The sequence below is a fragment of the Muntiacus reevesi genome, chromosome 20 (assembly GCF_963930625.1).
Source record: "Muntiacus reevesi chromosome 20, mMunRee1.1, whole genome shotgun sequence".
In the NCBI taxonomy this organism is placed as follows: domain Eukaryota; kingdom Metazoa; phylum Chordata; class Mammalia; order Artiodactyla; family Cervidae; genus Muntiacus; species Muntiacus reevesi.
This window is the reverse complement of record NC_089268.1, coordinates 12,632,858-12,651,218: the sequence shown is the minus strand read 5'-3', so window position 1 is coordinate 12,651,218 and position 18,361 is coordinate 12,632,858. Positions and strand designations below refer to the sequence as shown.

General features: G+C 54.6%; 1 protein-coding gene across 3 annotated transcripts in view; it reads left to right on the top strand.

Annotated features, from left to right (window-relative positions):
* CPNE5 (copine 5) overlaps positions 1-18,361 on the top strand; it is a 101,713-nt gene that overhangs the window by 80,124 nt on the left and 3,228 nt on the right. For 2 of the 3 annotated variants that reach the window (XM_065912372.1, XM_065912371.1), the window contains 8 exons: positions 701-776; positions 5,326-5,379; positions 9,335-9,396; positions 14,260-14,306; positions 16,304-16,485; positions 17,023-17,150; positions 17,392-17,494; positions 18,201-18,258. In XM_065912372.1, the coding sequence (XP_065768444.1) occupies positions 701-776; positions 5,326-5,379; positions 9,335-9,396; positions 14,260-14,306; positions 16,304-16,485; positions 17,023-17,150; positions 17,392-17,494; positions 18,201-18,258 (710 nt within the window). Of the gene's footprint in view, positions 1-700; positions 777-4,890; positions 4,924-5,325; positions 5,380-9,334; positions 9,397-14,259; positions 14,307-16,303; positions 16,486-17,022; positions 17,151-17,391; positions 17,495-18,200; positions 18,259-18,361 lie in introns of those variants that run through there. The other variant, XM_065912373.1, reaches the window with a different exon arrangement.

Here is an 18,361-nt window from a genome sequence, read left to right as displayed (position 1 = left end):
GCACTTCACATCAACACACACTTGTGCGGCAGAGATGCAGAAGATGTAAACACTGTAGAAAACACTTCAAGCTGCCTGGACTGACCTAGTGCTAAATGTCTTTTCAAAGCATGTTATTGGAAAAATGTCAAGTGCACAGAAAAGTCAAGAGAAGAGTTTAATGAACACTTTAAGCCTATCACCTAACTCTGACAAGTGTTCCACGTGGCTTTATCTGTGTTTTGCTGATGCAGTTTAAGTTATAGACATCATGGCACTTTTACCTCTAGATATCTCATTGGGAATGTCTGAAAAATAAGGGCATTTTCCTACCTAACTACACGTGTCATTATAGCACCAGACACATTGAACAGTAATTCTTGAATATGATCTAATATTCATTTCATATTCAAATGTCCCCAGTTGTCTCCAGAATACCTTCTATTGCTCGTTTGTTCAAGTAGGAATCCAAGTATGAGAAGTAGGTCCCGTTCTCCAGGACCCAGCTATTTGCTGGGTTGCAACTGGGTTTCTGGCCCCATGGGTGACACCCGGCCTTCCCAGTGCCCCACCATCTCTGCTGGCGTGGAGCCCTGGAGCAGAGGCGTGGGGCAGAGCTGGAGCCCGGGGTAGGGACGTGAGGGGTGGCGGGATGGGTGTGAGCAGCCGTGCACAGCCTGGGCCTCGTGTCCGCGTTCTCAGCAGCACCCTTCCCTTGCAGCCATGACTTCATTGGGGAGTTCACCACCAGCTACCGGGAGCTGGCCCGCGGGCAGAGCCAGTTCAACATCTATGAGGTGAGGTGGGCTTTGCTCTGACGATACGTAGCTCCCACAGTCTCTGAGGCCCACAGGGAGCCCTGGCTGGGGTCTTTGCCTCTTCTCCTGTGAGGTGGGTGTTATTGTCCTATTTCACAGTTCTAGAGACTGAATCTCCGAGAAGTGAGGGGACTTGACCCTAGTCCAGAAAGTGGCAGAAGAGGCCAACGATCTAAGTTTATCTGACTCCAGATCATTGAGTTATATTCCACACCCTCAGCCCCAAAGTGGAGAAGGCAATGGCACCCCACTCCAGTCCTCTTGCCTGGAAAATCCCATGGACAGAGCAGCCTGGTAGGCTGCAGTCCATGAGGTCGCTAAGAGTCGGACACGACTGAGCGACTTCTCTTTCACTTTTCACTTGCATGCGCTGGAGAAGGAAATGGCAACCCACTCCAGTGTTCTTGCCTGGAGAATCCCAGGGACGGGGGAGCCTGGTGGGCTGCCGTCTATGGGGTCGCACAGAGTCGGACACGACTGAAGTGACTTAGCAGCAGCAGCGGCAGCCCCGAAGAGAGCTCTTCCAACCAGGCAAGGGGATAGAAGTGCAGGTGGGGCAGGAGGTAGGGCATGGTACCAGCAGGTTCCTGCTCCAGACCCGAGGTCCTGAGTCCTCCCTTTCATCGGAGCAGTTGCAGGGCCTGCAGAATGTCTTCCCTGTCCTAGAAGAAAAGAGAAGGATAGGAGCCAGGGCGCCTCCATCTAGACTGGGGAACCTCAGACAAGACGCCCAGTCTCTTGGCAGATAAGAGCGTCTGCCCTCAGGACAGTCTCTGCACTGAGCCTCTGCCTGTGTGAGCTCTTCTGTCGGGATACGCTCCCAACCTCACAGATCCAGTTCAGGCCCTGCTCCTCTGGTGGCCTGTTTGCTGGCACAGAAGTGAGGCGACTCCATGGACGGCATAGTTCTTGCCAGACCCACTGAACTGCAGATGCTTGTAACCCTAGCTTACGGCCCAGGGTTCCTATCCCAGCTCTACCACGTATAAGCTGGGTGACCCTGGTTGAGTTCCTGCCCCCCTCTGCCATGCACACTGAGAATTAAATTACTAGAACCGCGCCTGGCCCCTGGTGCGCATTACGTCAGTGCTATCTCCTAGTATCATCTGTCGAGCGCCTGGGTGCCAGGAGATTTACATTTCACAACCGTCCTACGAGCTGGCCCTGTCCTCACATCACTCAGCGAGTGAAGTCGAAGAGCTGGCTTTGACTCCCATCCTCGAATCTGAGTCCCTGCTTGCGTTACTCCCTCAACCTATATCTCTGTCCCGAGTGGACAGGTCTTGTGTTCCAGCTGGACCGAAGCGCCCCAAGGGCAGACTCAGTGATAGCCCTTTCTGTTGCCCTATTCACGTTGGCCTGGGTCCTCCTAGGCACACAGTAGGTGCTTATTATACACCCACACTGAATTCAACAAGGCTATTTGTGAGAATGGAACATGGATGAATTGCTTTGTGAGAGCTCTGACACTCGCAGTTAATTGCTTTGTTTTCTGCAAGGACAAAGGACGGAGCTGTCTTTCTTCTCTCGCCCACACAGCGGGCTCCGTCTTTCTCTGGACTCTCTCTTTTTTTAATTTATTTATTTTGGGCCCTGCTGGGTCTTTGTTGCTGTGTGGGCTTTTATCTAGTTGTGGCGAGCGGGGGCTCCTCTCTAGTTGTGGTGCACTGGCTTCTCAGCACGTGGGCTCTAGAGCGCAGTTGTGACGCAGGAGTTTAACTGCTCTGCGGCATGTGGGGTCTTCCTGGATCAGGGATCGAACCCATGTCTCCTGCATTGGCAGCCAGATTCTTTACCCCTGAGCCACCAGGGAAGCCCTCCTCCAGACTCTCATTTACTCATTTCTTTGGCCATACCACATGGCCCGTGGGATCTGTTTCCCAACCAGGGATTAAACCCCACCCCCTGCATTGGAAGTTCAGAATCAACCACTGGACCACCAGGGAAGTCCCTAGAGTCTTCTAAGAAAATTTTTAGGGAAGGGAAGGAGAGGGGTCAGATCTCTTGGAGTCTGACCTTCTAAGGGTGCTTGACAGGCCCAGATGAGGCCATGATCTCTCAGGCTTAAAGCAGGAAAGGTTAGATCGACTTGTTTTCTCTGTCGTTGAGCCCTGCTCCCTTACGAACAGGGAGAGAAACTGCAGCGCTGGCAAACCAACGTGCTGTCTGCACATGTTGGAAACGCCATCAGGTAGAAAAGGAATTAGATTCTGGCTGCTGAGGGGCAGGCCTGGCACTGTGGAGGGTGTCTCTGGGAGGCCGGTTTGGGCTCAGGAAGGCCTTTCTAGTGTCTGAAGTGCCTGAAGAGTGGATAGGCTTCTGCCAGGAAAGACCCTCATCTCAGGCCCTGGCGTCAGCCCGGGTGTCCGCCGCACGTGCCCAGCTGTCTCTGGCCGCTCCTCAGACTCAGCCTCCTAAACTGAATGCGCTGGCCAGAGTCCCTGCCACCCTCCTCTCCTCGGGCCAGCTGGTTCTCCCTCCTGTGCCATCATCACAGGGACCACGGCCCTTGGGGAGGCATCCCTGATGCCTCCCGCCCCGCATCCCACACCCAGTCCACGATTGAATCCTGCTTCTCCTGCCACCTGAATATTCTGAGGTTTGTCCCCTTCCTTCCTGTCCACCCCAACCGTCACCATCTCCCCTGTGCGGGGGTGGGGGGCTTTGCGCCAGCCCCCTCTTGGCCTTTCCACTTCGACTCAGTAACCCAAAGGTGCCTACAAAATGGTAATTGACCACGTTGCTGCCCTGCTTACTACCTAGCTATTTACTTCACCCGCTGTCTCAGCCTGGTTCACCCAGGGGAGCCGGGGAACCCTCCATCCCAACTGATGTCCGACAGGGCCCTTTACCTGCAAGGTAAGGCCGAGCTCCTTCACACGAGCATCATGCCCCTGCGACTTGCAGACTCTATGCAGCTGAGCGGGGGGGTGGGGGGTGGGTGGGGCGTGTATGAGTGGCCGTATACATCACGGCTCTAGGAGCCCCCGGGGTCTGGCCCGCTCCGCGTCCCTCTGCCCACCCTCACTTTCTGCCCCATTATGCCACCTGAGGCTCTCTGGACCTCCATACTGGCTCAGGCCCTGCGGCTCCATTTGTGCTGGTGCCTCTGCGGGGGCTCCCTTTGCTCTTCTTCACCTGGTTGGGTCTCTACTGGGCCTCAGAGACAGCCTGTGATGCTCCTCCCGCAGGAAGGCCCTACCTGCACACCCACCAAGTCTGAAGAGGGTGCTCCTGTTCCCTCCTCCCCCACTAAAAACAGGCCTGTTACCCGTTTATCATACTAAGTGCGTGTGTGTGTGCTAAGCTGCTTCAGTCGTGTCTGACTCTTTGCAACCCCATGGACGGTAGCTCACCAGGCTCTTCTGTCCATGGGATTCTCCAGGCAAGAATACTGGAGTAGGCTGCCATTTCCTCCTCCAGGGGAATCTTCCTGACCCAGGGATTGAACCCACATCTCTTAGGTCTTCTGCACTGGCAGGCAGGTTCTTTACACTAGCGCCACCTGGGAACACCTTATCATACTTCCTACCTCCCCGCACCCTTCCCGGCCTCCCCAAGACCATGACATCCTCAGGGGTGGCGGCGATGTCTCACTCACCGCTGTATCCAGAGCCCGCACAGCTCCTGGTCCTGGGAGGCACTCAGTGCCCCCCTTTGCACAGGAGGGCAGACCCCATACCAGCCCTGGGGACCCTGGAGGCGCTGGGGATGTGAGGAGAGGGAGAGAAGGCTTCAAGCTCCAGCCCAGGAGTGGGGAGGTCGCTGGCCCCTAGGGGGTGCTGGTCCCCTGCATGGTGTTTGGGTGCAGCCGCTTAGGGCTGGAGAGGCTGGTACACGGGGAGGCGGGGAGGGGCTGTGCATGCCCAGTGGAGCTGGAAACCCCAGAACAAACAGGATGTTTTCTCAGTGCCCACTTCACAGGAAGATCTGAGAACAAAACAGCGCTTTAATATTAAAACAGTTGTAATTAGAGAGTGCAAATGTGGACTACAGGCTAATTTAAAGATAACAGAGATGACTTCAAAGACATGTGCTTGTGGCCAGGTCTTTTGGCGACGCCCAGACCCCCATGTTCATTCCCCTCTGGTGGGAGAGCTGCTCTGGAGTAGACATTTGAGATGCGGTAAATTCTAGAAGCCCCACAGCCTCATGGGACAGACTGGGAGACCCAGGCACAGTGTAGCCTTGGGGCTGCGACGTGCCCCCGTCTCAGCAGCCTGCCTGGTGACTGTTGTCCTCCGTCAGGCAGCACCAGATCCTCTGTGTGGCCTCCAGGCCTGGGGCGGTTCTGAGGCTGTTCTGGGTTTCTCCCCCGAGACTTCTTCCATCTGCTCAGCTGGCCAGACCTCCCACCTGAAAGTCCCAACTGTGCCTAAACTCCAGCTCTTTCTTCCTTCTGTGTCTCCCTGGTGACCCTTGACTTCCTCCTTCTCTTCTGCCCCAGGGCCACACCCAGCCCCCGACTGCTCAGAAACGCTCCTTCTTACCTGGTAACTGGGTTTTGTTTTGTTTGTTTTCTCGGCAGGTGGTAAACCCAAAAAAGAAAATGAAGAAAAAGAAATATGTGAATTCGGGCACAGTGAGTAGCCTCCCCCTCTCTGATGCGGATGTAGACTTCCTGAGCCCTGAGCTAGGTCTGGTGGCCAGAGTCACGTGTGTCTGTTTGTTTTACTGCAGGGCGTGGGAACCAGACCTGAGGGCTGGGGGTGGGGAGGGGTGGGGCTGATGGAGCAATGGGGGTCTGGGGGACGGGTCCTGTGATACAGGGTGAAAAATCCCAGACAGAAACTCCCGTGGGGGGCTCTTCCTGCAGGAAGGAAAAGGACTTGAATTTATTGGGCTCTTACTCTGGGAAATTCCCTGTTGGGGTGCTTTTCACAGGTTGTTTCCTTAAGAGGCAGGCATTATCATCCCCTCGTCACAGGAGCGGAAACCGAGGCCGCAGGCAGGGAAGTGACTCAGCCAAGGTCACAGAGCTGGAAGGTGGTAGGCATGGCAGTGAGCACAACAATTAAATCTGCAGCCTGCAGCTGCTGTGGACACGGCCCCTCCTTAACCGAGACCATCCTGGGATCACACTGGCCCAGCGGCTTCTGGAGGCTGATCTTCAGAACACTCCTGCATTTCTTCAACAAATATTTACTGCGTGCTCCCACGTGCCAGCCACTGATTGGGGCTTGAGGGAATAAGACTGATGCAAATCCCTGCCCGCCTGGTGCTTATTGTCTAGTTGGGGGATGGGGGACAGAAAACAAATGCACCCACAAGTACCTGTGTGTGTCAGGTGGTTGGGAGTGCTGTGGGAAAAAGTATAGTGAAGTGTGGAATCTAGAAAAATGATGTAGATGATCTTATTTGCGAAGCAGAAATAGACACACAGAGGTAGAAAACAAATGCATACCAAGGGGGAAGGGGTGGGTGGGATGAATTGGAAGATTGGGGTTCACATATAAAATACATACACTGTTGATATTACGCATAAAATAGATAACTAATGAGAACCGACTATAGAGCACAGGTCAGTGTTCAATGGTAGCCTAAATGGGAAGGAAAGCTGAAGAAGAGGGGATACGTGTAAACATACAGCTGGTTCACTCTGCTCTATAGGAAAAACTAACACAACATTATAAAACAACCATGCTCCAATAAAAATTAATTTAAAAAGTATAGTGAGATAAATCAATAGAGAATGCAAGGGCCAAAACTTGCTATTTTATATAAAATAGTCAAGGAAAGTTCCTCTGAGAAGATTTAAGCAGAGATTTAAGCAAGGTGAAGGAGTTAAGGATATCAAGGAAAAAGAGTTCTAGCTGTAGGGATTAGCATGTGCAAAGGCCCTGAGGTAGAGTACACCAATGCATTTATAGAGCAAATCAATGTCTTAGCAGTGCAAACATACCCAAGTCTGTACCCTTCATTTATTCCTCCCGCTCTAGTGGGCCACCGCCCCATCAGCGAATACAGCCAAATACAGCCATTTGAGTCAGACCAATGGTAACTCCAGACCAGACGAGGTCACAGACAGGGGCCCTCAGGATTCCTCCAAGGAACCTTATTTTCTCCATCTGTAAAATGGGTCTATTACATCAGCACAAGGTGGCTGTGGCAGACATGGGAGATGCAGGATTATAAACTGGACTCTGCTGACCACCGCTTCTCTGATTATAACTGCTTCACGTGCAGGCTTGGAGTAATATTTCCTTTGTCCAAAGTTGCAGGGTTTCTCAGTGGGAATGTTGTCAGCATTTGGGGCAGAATAATTCTTTGTCTTACAAGACATCCCTGTATGTGGTGGGATGCTTAGCCTCCCTGGCCTGAGCTCATAGCTAGCAGTAGAACCCCAGTCATTGTGAGACCCCAGAGTTCTCCCTCATGTTCCCAAATGCCCCTTGAGAGGGCAGCACCTTCCCCAGCTAAGAAATATTAGATGTACAGCTAAAAAAAAAAAAGGTATGAAACCCACTGATCTCCTCCAGCTTTCTTGCTTTAGCAACAAAGAAACAGACCCAAAGAGGGGACATGATTTGTCTCAGGTCACACAGTGAGTTAGGGAAGGGGCAGGACTAGGCCCAGGTCTACTGGCTTACCTTTGATCCAGCATTTCCCAATCTTTACCATTAAAAAAAAAAATCACTCAGGGTTCAGGATCCCTATTAATATACAGATGCCCAGGCCAGTTCCCTAAGGTTCCATTTTAGGAAACCCAGGCTGGGAGCCCAGGAATCTATATTTAGTGCTTCTCATACCTTACTTGCTATGTGCAGGATTTCCTGGGGATCTTGCTGAAATGCCAAGAGTCTGCATTTCTACCCAGCATCAGTGAGATGCTGATGCTGATGCTGCTGTTCTGAGTACCAAGTCCCTGGGTCAATCCACATGAACTGCCAGGCTCAGCAATTAACTGCTTCATCCCAGGGCCTGCAGTGGAACTCAACCCTGACTGCATGTTAAACTCAAGTGAGGAGCTAAAAATAAACCAGGGCCCTATCCCTACTCCAGAAACCCTGATGATACTGGTTTGGGGTCTTCAATTCAGCCGCAAGACGTTTTAAAAGCTCCCCCCGGAGTCTAATGATCATAGAGGAGAGGCCACTGCCACAGTCCACTCCTAGAGACTGGGGGGGGGGGGGGGCTTTGTCCATCCACAGCGAATGGGGGTCTCCAAGGCCCCACTCAGTACTCACGGACTCTGTTATTTGGGCTAATGGCTCATCCTCTTGGTCAAGGGGAAGCGTAACTGGTCTCCCCACCGAGCTGATAAAGATGACTGAATCTGTACCAGTAGGGGGCGCTACAAATCCTAGAGTGGAATTCTCCGACACTGGTAAACTGCACCCCCGCCCCCGCCCCGCCCCATTCTTGCCTCATTTAATTGACTTTGCCAAGATTGAAGGCAGGAGAAGGGGACGACAGAGGATGAGATGGTTGGATGGCATTACTAACTCGATGGACGTGAGTTTGAGCATGCTCTGGGAGTTGTTGATGGACAGGGAAGCCTGGTGTGCTGCAGTCCATGGGGTTGCAAAGAATCAGACACGACCGAGCAATTGAACTGAACTGAACTGCCAAGCTTTCATTTGTCTCCACGATCCTAAATCATTATCATAACCCACTGCCAGGTAGTTGCCTGTCTTGGGAAAGCTGATGCCAAAGCTGCCAGGGGCATAGGTCAAGCAGCATCTGCTTAGGCAAGGGGGCCTCAGGTGCTCAGTCACCTCCAGGAAAGGGACAGGCTGCTTAGGAGGGGCTTGGGTCTGAGAGGGTAGAGATCAGGCAATGCGAGAGGGATGAGGTGGGACAAGTAAGATTTAAAACAAGTGCAAACCAAAGAAGCATATTTCGAGATTAATGCATGTGTGTGTGCTCAGTCCTGTCCAACTCTGCGACCTCATGGACTGTAGCCCACCAGGCTCTTCTGTCCGTGGAATTTTCCAAACAAGAACACTGGAGTGGGTTGCCATTGCCTACTCCAGGGGATCTTCCCGACCCAGGGATCAAACCCTGGTCTCCTACATTGGCAGGCGGATTCTTTACCACTGAGCCAACAGGGAAGCCCTTCAGGATTAATAGGTAGTGGCTTAATATAGAAGCATGAAGCTTGTCGGCACTGACAAATCTTAGGCCTGTGTCAGGAGGACCCCCGTCTCCCTCCGCACCCGTGTCTACTTACAGAAAACTCAGTTCCTTGGCTTGAGCCCCTGTACTCCAGTGACAGAGACAGGGCCCCTCCAGGATGCAGTTTGGCATCAAGGTCAAGAGCACAGGGTCTGGGGCCAAACAGATCTGAGTTCCCATCTCACTTGGTCACATCCGGGCAGTGTCCTTGGACACACTGTTTCACTTCTTTGAGCCTCAGTTTCCTGGGCTGGAGAATGGAGATAATAGTAGTACTTCATAGAGTTGTCGTGGGCACGGTTTGTAATGATGTGGGCAAACCTGGCACACGCTGGGGGCTCCATCACCATCAGCAAAGCTCCCCGCACTCCCTCCCTGCTCAGTGCTCCCCGCTGACCAAGCCTCTTTTTGTTTTCAAGGTCACGCTGCTTTCCTTTGCTGTGGAGTCAGAGTGCACGTTTCTCGACTACATCAAAGGAGGGTGAGAAGAGATGCAGCCTGGTTTCTTTGGCCTCGGGGGGAGGGAAGGGGCCCCCCCACACAGACCTGAGCCGAGCTGACCCCACCTGGCCTCTCTGAGGCCCTGGCCAGAGCCTGGGATGCTGGGCTCTGAGCAGACCTCCCGTGTCTGGGTGCAGATGACTCCCCCAGAGCCCTGCAGGGCCCTGAAGTGGCTGCAGAGGGCGCTCCTGAGCACGGAGGCCCGCTTGGGTCGTGGGAGGTCTCTGTGCAGAGAGGGGAGCTGCAGGGGATAGGGACTCCGTGAGCCTCCATGACAAAGAGAACTAAGGGCTTAGGGAGGTGGAAAAGCCCTGATCTAGGCGTCAGGAGGCCCAGGCCCTAGGCCCCTCTTTGCTGTGAACTGGCTGGGTTACTTTGGGCACATCACTTTCCCTCCTTGGGCATCCATCTCCCCCGCTAGCACGGAGTGGTTGGAATTAAGTGAATTCTAGGGTTCCTTCCCACTCTGAGCTTCTGATAACCTATGGTCTGTCTTGGAGGCGGTGATTAACCTGCCCACTGTCATTGGGGACCTACCAGGGACAGGAGAAACTGGGACAGAGGCCAGGGGATGGTCCGACACAAGTTTAAGGAACAGAGAGAACCAGAGGGGTTGGCCTCCGGCCAAGGCAAGCAGAGAAACCTGGAGACTCCAGCCAAACAGCTCATGAGGAGGGAGCCTGACGGTGCAGTGAGGTCCTGCCCAGCACGCTCCCTGCCAGGACAGGTGCCAGGGCAGGGGTGTGGGTAGCCGAGAGCCCACAGGTGCAGGCAGGTGAGTGACTACACCTGTCTGGAAAGGAGACAGGCGGGGCCGTTGCCAAAGGTTCATCCCAGCCAAGCAGGCGCTCGGCTGCCTGGTTCTCAGGGCAGAGGGAGGAGTCAGGCCCTGGGAAGCCACACTTGCTCTCCCATGACGTGCCTCCCTGATGCCTTGAGCCTGCAGCCCACAGGCTTGCAGCTCTCCTTGTCCCCGCTGAGCACACGCCCTTCCCGCAGCCCCCCAGAAGCCTCCCCGTCCCTCCCCCACGTCAGCTCCAGCCCCTGCCCTTGCTCCTTCCCCCATCCAAACTGCTCTGCACTCTATCCTATTAAAAAACCACCCCCGATATCCCATGGTAATTTTCAAGCAACCCTCATCCTGTTTATCCTTCTCATTTGCATGCATGCACGCTAAGTCGCTTCAGTCGTCCCCGACTCTCTGCAACCCTATGGACTGTAGCCCGCCAGGCTCCTCTGTCCGTGGGCGTTGTGACCCCAATTTGCAGGACACAGGGGGCTAGGGCAGATGATAATCTCCATTTTACACAAGATGTCTGAGGCCACGCTGCTTAAGTCAGCGGCAGGGTTCATCCCGTCACCACACACTGCGTTTCTTCCATAGTAATGAATCCGCCGAGCTTCCCCCTTGTAGCTCAGTTGGTAAAGAATCTGCCTGCAATGCAGGAGACCTGAGTTCAATTCTTGGGTTGGGAAGATCCCCTGGAGAAGGAAATGGCAACCCGCTCCAGTATCCTTCTACAATCCCCTGGACAGAGGAGCCTGGCAGACTACAGTCCATGGAGTCGCAAAGAGTCAGACACGACTGAGCGACTAAACCACCACCACCGCTGAATCCGCCTCATGGCTACCAGGTGGGGTGTGAGAGAGATGGATGAGTCCAAGGGCTGGGTGCTGTGAGGTCTCGTCGTCTTGCTGAGAGGGTGCTCACAGAGGCAAGCCCTGGCCCTCCTCCTCTCCTCTCTTCACACTCTGGAGAGCCTGGTGAGGAAGCAGGCTCTAGGGAGCCAGAGGCCGGCACGCGTGTCCAGGCAGGCAGCTGATGGAGGCGTTTGTCCAGGGATTCTCTCCTCCCTCTCCCATCTGGACCAGGAGGAAGGCTCTGGGCGCCTCTGTCCCCATGTCGGAGTCAGAGATGGAGCTGGTTGCTAAGCAGCCTCTTCTTGCCCTTAGGCAGGAGAGGCGAGCCTGCAGGGAGTCACTTTTCGACAAAAGTACCTGCTTTTCAGTCCCTTCCTTCCCTGAGCCATTTCAGAACCCAGAGCAGGCAAGACCACTTAAGGAGTGAAAAGGCCCGCCTCTCCCCTCACCCCCCCCCCTTTTTTTTAAATGGGGACCATTTTATAAAGTCTTTATTGAATTTGTTACAACATTCAGTTCAGTTCAGTCGCTCAGTCATGTCTGAGTCTTTGCGACCCCATGGACTGCAGCACGCCAGGCTTCCCTGTCCATCATCAACTCCCGGAGCTTACTCAACTCATGTCCATCAAGTCAGTGATGCCATCCAACCATTTCATCCTCGGTCGTCCCCTTCTCCTCCTGCCTTCAGTCTTTCCCAGCATCAGGGTCTTTTCCAATAAGTCAGTTCTTCGCATGAGGTGGCCAAAATTTTGGAGTTTCAGCATCAGCATCAGTCTTTCCAATGAACACCCAGGACTGATTCCTTTAGAATGGACTGGTTGGATCTCCCTGCAGTCTAAGGGACTCTCAAGAGTTACAACAATGCTTGTTTTATATTTTGGTTTCTTTTTTTTGGCCACGAGACATGTGGGATCTTAGCATCCCAACCAGGCTTTGAACTCTCACCCCCTGCATTGGAAGGTGCAGTCTTAACCACTTAACCAGGGAAGTCCCTCCTCTCATCCTTTATTTGGAAGAACCAGGCTGACAGGGTCCCTCAGCTGTAGTCCTGCAGGCCAGAACCACCTCTTGCCACCTTGCGGCTCCTCCCTCAGAGCTTGGAGTCTACTGAATGCTCTGGCCGAGGGCAGCAGACAAGGGGGAAGGCGTGTGGGGAGGACTGTCTCTGGCCAGCAGACCCTGGGTGGGGTCTCCTGCTCACCATGTCCTTCCCCCTTCCCGGAGATGGAAGGGTCCCTGAGCAGCAGCTCAGCTGATCAAGCGGAGCGGGAGCCGTGGTTTCTGATGGGGACTGCCTGCTCAGTGCAGGTGAGGTGAGCCCTGCATGCGTGCTAAGTCACCTCAGTCATGTGGACTCTTTGTGACCCCATGGACTGTAGCCCGCCAGGCTCCTCTGACCGTGGGATTCTCCAAGCAAGAATACTGGAGTGGGCTGCTATGCCCTCCTCCAGGGGGTCTTCCTGACCCAGGGAGTACCTGGGTCTCTTATGTCTCCTGCTTTGGCAGGCAGATTCTTTACCTTAGCACCACCTGGGAAGCCCAAGGTGAACCTCACCATATATCATCCATGGTCACAACTCAGAATAGAGTTTTCCCGGGCGTGATCCTAGAGCCCCCTCCTCAGAATCGCTGCTTGAAGGCAGGGGATGTGTGTTGATTCTGGGGCCCCATCTCAGACCAACTCCCTCCCTGGGAGGAGGCCCTGGGACACTCTTTGTAAACAAGCTCCCCTGGTGACGCTCCACTCACTGCGTGAGAATCACAAGACTAGACTTTATCAGGGATTCGTGTCTTGTCAGCTTTGTTTTGTCAGCATCTGGCACGGAACCTAGAACAGCCAAACCCTCAGAAAGTTTTAACCCTGAATATGAATCCTCAAAACCTAATTTTTTTTTATTATGGAAAAATTCCAAACACAGGCAAAAGTGGAGAGATGGTGTGATGAGCCCCCAAGTAACCTCCATCCAGATTCAACAGTTACCAACTCATAGCCGCTCTTGTTCCACACCGTTCCACCCGATTATTTTGAAGCAAATCCAGACATCATGTCTCATCCCCTAATTACTTCGGGATGTGTCTCTAAAATAGAAAAGGACTCTCTCTTTGTAAAATATAACCACAATACCAAAATCACACCTAAAAACCGAGTCGTTCCTTAATGCCAACTGTCTAGTCAGTATTCAAATTTCTCCAGTTGTCTTGTAATGTTTTTGAATTGGCTTATCTGAATGCAAAATCAAGGCAAGGTCCATATATTACGGTTGGTTGCTTTGTCTCATAATTATCTTTTGTGTTTTGGTCACACCGCTCCTTGTGGGATCTTCATTCCCCGACCAGGGGTTAAACCGGGGTGCCCTCAGCAGAGAAGGTGCCCAGTTCTAACCACTGGACCACCAGGGAATTCCTTATTATCTATCTTTTTGTCTAGTGGTTTCCCCAAGTGCCTGAAGGGCTTGCTAAAACAAATTCCTGCGCCCTACCAAGGGATTCTGGTTTAGTAGGTCCACTGGGGGCCTGAGACTCCTCACAGATTCCCATGTGATCCTGATGCTGCTGGCCCAGGGGGGATCTTCCAGTAATGCTCCTACAGAATTTCCCACAGGCTCCCCCTGTACCCCCACAATGTCACTTAACATATTCCTCTGTCCCCCGTGTTTCCTGTAAACCACTGGTAGATAGTTCTGGAAGCTCAGCTGGACTCCAGTTCCATTTTTTTGGCAAGACAGCTTCATGGGTGGTGTTTTGTTCTTCCCTAAGGAGATGCACAGTGCCTGTTTATCTTTTTTTTTTTTTCCTGCCAGGTTAAACAGTAAGGCTAAATCAGCTTTAACCCTGAATCTGACTCCAAATTTGAGCCAGGAATACAGGGAAACCCTACTTCACTGGCCTCCGGTGGGCCCAGGGGCAGGGTTTGGAGAGGAAATACGTAATCGTAGCCATGTGCCCAGCAGAATGTAAACATCTTTGGAGAGCTGTCCCTCTGCCTCACTCTTCTGATGCTCACAGCAGTCCTTTGGGGGAGGGTGGGGCTGACGCTACTCTTCCAGTTTTCCCGGAGGAGACAGATGCTTCACCCAGGCTGCACATATGGCCTGCAGCAGGGCTGGGGCGGAAGCCGGGTTCCTCTCTCCGGTCCAGTACGCTTGACCCTCCCCACAGCCCTGCCTTTGGCCAGCTAACTCCCCTATTGTCCTCCTTCTAGGACCCAGATCAACTTCACGGTGGCCATTGATTTCACAGCCTCCAATGGTGAGTAGGGGGCATGGGCCGAGGGGCTGGATGAGGTCTGGGGGCCCGGAAAGGGGAGGGCTTTTCAGGACTGTGGTAGCTGTCCCTCGCTGGACGCCAGGTCTTCCGTACTCTCTGGCCTCATCCTCCCAAAGAGGAGGAACTTGGGCCTGGAGAACCAAAGATACAGCCAAGATGGCAAAGGTATTCCCTGATTGGATCCTGGTCACTCACAAAGCCAGGCTCTGGGCCTGCATACCCTGAGACACAGCCTTGCTCTTGAGGACACCCAGTCTCCCTGGGGGAATAGGAGAGCGACGCTGTGGGGAGCCCTGGAGCAGAGGTGTTTCCTCACAGGATCAAACTGCACAGCCCCTGTGCAGTCCAAGGCTTCCCAGGTGGCACTAGTGATAAAGAACCCGCTTGCCAATGCAGGAGACGTAAGAGATGCAGGTTCGATTCCTGGGTTGAGAAGATTCCCTGGAGGAGGACATGGCAACCCCCTCCAAGTATTCTTGCCTGGAGAATCCCATGGACAGAGGAGCCTGGTGGGCTACAGTCCATGAGGTCGCAAAGCGTCGGACGCAACTGAAGCGACCAGACACGAGCAGGTGCACCGTGTGCAGAGAGGCGGAGGCGGGACTGAGCCTGCGGTCCGCAGGGAGGTGGGGACAGCCGGGAGCGCCAGTCCTCACCTTCACTCAGGCTGCCCCAGCTTCCTTCCTTCTCTGGCCTTCTCCAGGGTGACCAGGTGGCTGGGAGCGATCAGTGCCTAACTTGACACTGTTAGAGCCATGACGGCCTTCCTTGAATTCTGGACCCACATTAAGCCCTGCTCAATCAGAAGTTCCTCTGATCTGGCAGTCCAGGGGCATGTCAGAAACCTCTTTCTGCAGGCCCTACCATGGCAGAGTGCTGAGATGTCAGAGCTGGGGGGCAGCCAGGGAGTGCGGTGCTTAGTATTCATAACAACGAGGAGAGCTAGAGTAACATCTGTTTAATCCTCACAGTGGTCCAGTGAGGTGGGGACTATTATCAGGACAGTATAGTGTTAGTTGATCAGCTGTGTCTGACTCTTTGCGATCCCATGGACCGTAGCTCGACAGGCTCCTCTGTCCACGGGATTCTCCAAGCAAGATTACTAGAGTGGGTTGCTACTCCCGTCTCCAGGGGATCTTCTTGACCTAGGGATTGAACCCAGGTCTCCTGCATCCCAGGCAGATTCTTTACCATCTGAGCCACCAGTGAAGCCTGGGGACTATTATTACCCCCATTCTACTGCTGGGGAGACTGAGGCCGAGTGGTTAAGCATTCATATTCAAGATCACACAGCAGGAAGTAGAAAGAGGATTAATACTTGGCAGCCTGTGCTGTACTTCTCTCCTTAATAAACAAGTAACTAAAATATGGGCCATATCAGTGGTGACAAGGGCTATGGAGAACAAAGCCGGGAAGAGGGGTGGGGCCTGTAGCTTTCAGCAGGCCCCAGGGAAGACCACAGCAGACGGGAAGAGGGAGGGAGCAAGACGTGCGCACATCTGTTCCCTCCAGAGCGGAGGGAACAGCCTTTGCCAAGGCCCTGGCATGGTAGGGCCTCCCGGGATGGTAGGAGATGCAAAAAGGCGTCACTGGAGGCCAGCTCCAGTGGGGCTGTGTGGGCCCTCGAAAGGACTTCAGGTTCAACTCTGGGTGAAATGGGAACATCGGGGCATTTTGAGCAGAGAAGGGGTGTGATTAGGTGAGTTTTGACGTAGATTCAACCTGGCGGGTGTGCTGAGTGTGGACACAGGGCAGAGACATGGAGATCAGGCTGCTGCAGTCCTACGAGCAAGAGGCTAGATACACAGAGGAGGGACTTTGGCTACATTCGGAGGGTTTCGCAGCCATGGTTTGCTCAAGGATTGAATGCTCAGTAAGGGAAGGAAAGCGGTGCCCTTGGACATCCCCTTCTGCATTTCAAGTCCAGTGACCTAGCCTGTCTGGACCATCGAGTGTCCCGGTTTGTCCCCACTTCGCAGGGAACCCCTCGCAATCGACATCACTACACTACATGAGCCCCTACCAGCTGAACGCCTACGCGCTGGCACTGACCGCCGTCGGGGAGATCATCCAGCACTACGACAGCGACAAGATGTTCCCCGCCCTCGGCTTCGGGGCGAAGCTGCCCCCGGACGGCAGGGTGTCCCACGAGTTCCCGCTGGTAGGAGACCCTGGGAGAAAGGGCTGTGGCCTGGGGTGAGGGGGCCTTGCCCATCCTGCCCGCCTGGAGACTTGAGCTGCGGGCTTTGTGGGGGCATGTTGCCTGCTGGGGCTTGGAGTGGGGACTTGTATCGGAGCTCAGATCAGAAACCCACTCCCCACCTTGGTCACAAGCATCTCCCTTGTGAAGCCACCCGCAGTGGGCTCTGCCCTCCTTTTCCCAACAAGACCCTGGTGGAGGTGGAGTGGGGTCGTGGCTGAACTATTCCCCAAGACCTCAGAGATGAGGATAAAATGGGTGTGCATTGGGTTTGAACAACTGCAGGTAATTGTAGGATGGGAGGATGTGTCTGAGCAGATACAGGGAGTAGGACAAGGAGCCGATCTGGACACTGCTCTTGTGCTGCGCTTCATGGTGGGCCTGGGGGCTCTCTCCCCAGCCCCCACCCCCGAGTCCCCACCAGAGAGAAGTCTAGGAGGGCCCAGGCCTGCAGGCCTCCTCCATCCTGGCTCAGCCCCCCACCCCCTGTGCTCCCAGAACGGCAACCAGGAGAACCCCTCGTGTTGTGGCATCGATGGCATCCTGGAGGCCTACCACCACAGCCTGCGCACGGTGCAGCTCTACGGCCCCACCAACTTCGCCCCCGTGGTCACGCACGTGGCCAGGTGAGCCCGGGTCACTGGACAGCCCTCCCTGCCGCTTGCAAGGGGCTTCCTTCCATCCCCGCGCTCTCAGGAAGGCGGGAGGGCGCGTCTCTTCCCACGGATTTACTTTTGCCGGCGCCCTGACCCTAAAAGGGCCCCCCTCCCACCAAAGAGCTGTCCCACCAGTGTTCAGGGTCCTTTCGGGGGGGACGGCATGCCCAGAGTCCCAGCGGACAGACTGCTTCCCCCCACCCTGCCCCAGGAACGCGGCCGCAGTGCAGGACGGCTCCCAGTACTCGGTGCTGCTCATCATCACAGATGGGGTCATCTCAGACATGGCGCAGACCAAGGAGGCGATCGTCAACGTGAGCGGGGGGTGGGGACAGAGGCTGGGGAAACCTGGGGGTACACCTCCCTACCCCCTTTAGGGAGACCTGTGGGGCATGCCCTCTCTGGGACCACTCCTGGTTTGTCACTGTAGAGCCTGGATGGCCAACAGCAGGGTTTGGGGGGTGGAGGGGGTTCCGGCTGATGAAGGATCTGACTGGCGAACTCTCCACCCACCTCTTCATCACACTGGGTGGTCCGCTCCCTCCAGAGTCCTATGGCTCTCTCGGTAGAAGCCCTGGGAACATGGAACCCTGCTTGGGGCGGTCTCCCTGCACAGGGGCTCCGGCCACAGCTGGCCCTCCCTCCAGGCCCATGTAAAAGCTATCCCACATGATGGAGGTCCAGAGGCAGAGGAGAGGACGGGGTGTCTCACAGAAGCAGACCTGTGACCCGCCTCCCTCTGCCTCCCTCCTTCTCCATCCCGCGTCCTCTCTGGTGTCCCCATTCCTTTGGTCGGTGTTCTCTTCCCCGCCTCCTCCCTCTTTTTTCTGTGCTTCTCTCTGTGTGTCTCCATCCTTCTCTTCTCCTTTTCACCCCTAACCTCCTTCCTTTCTGCTGTTGGCCCACCCCTTCCCACCCCTCCCCATGATCTCCCCTTCCTTTTAACTGGCCTCTCGGCTGGGCCCCTGTCCCTCCCACCCCCCATCCACCTCCTGTGTTGTCTCCCACGTTGCCTCCCAGGCCGCCAAACTCCCCATGTCCATCATCATCATCGGCGTGGGCCAGGCAGAGTTCGATGGTGAGTCCCCACCACCCCCCACGTGTTTCCCCAGAGGCTTCAGGCCCCTGGGAGTGACCCCTCCCAAAGGAGGGAGGACTCACACCGGTCTGTGCGAGACTGA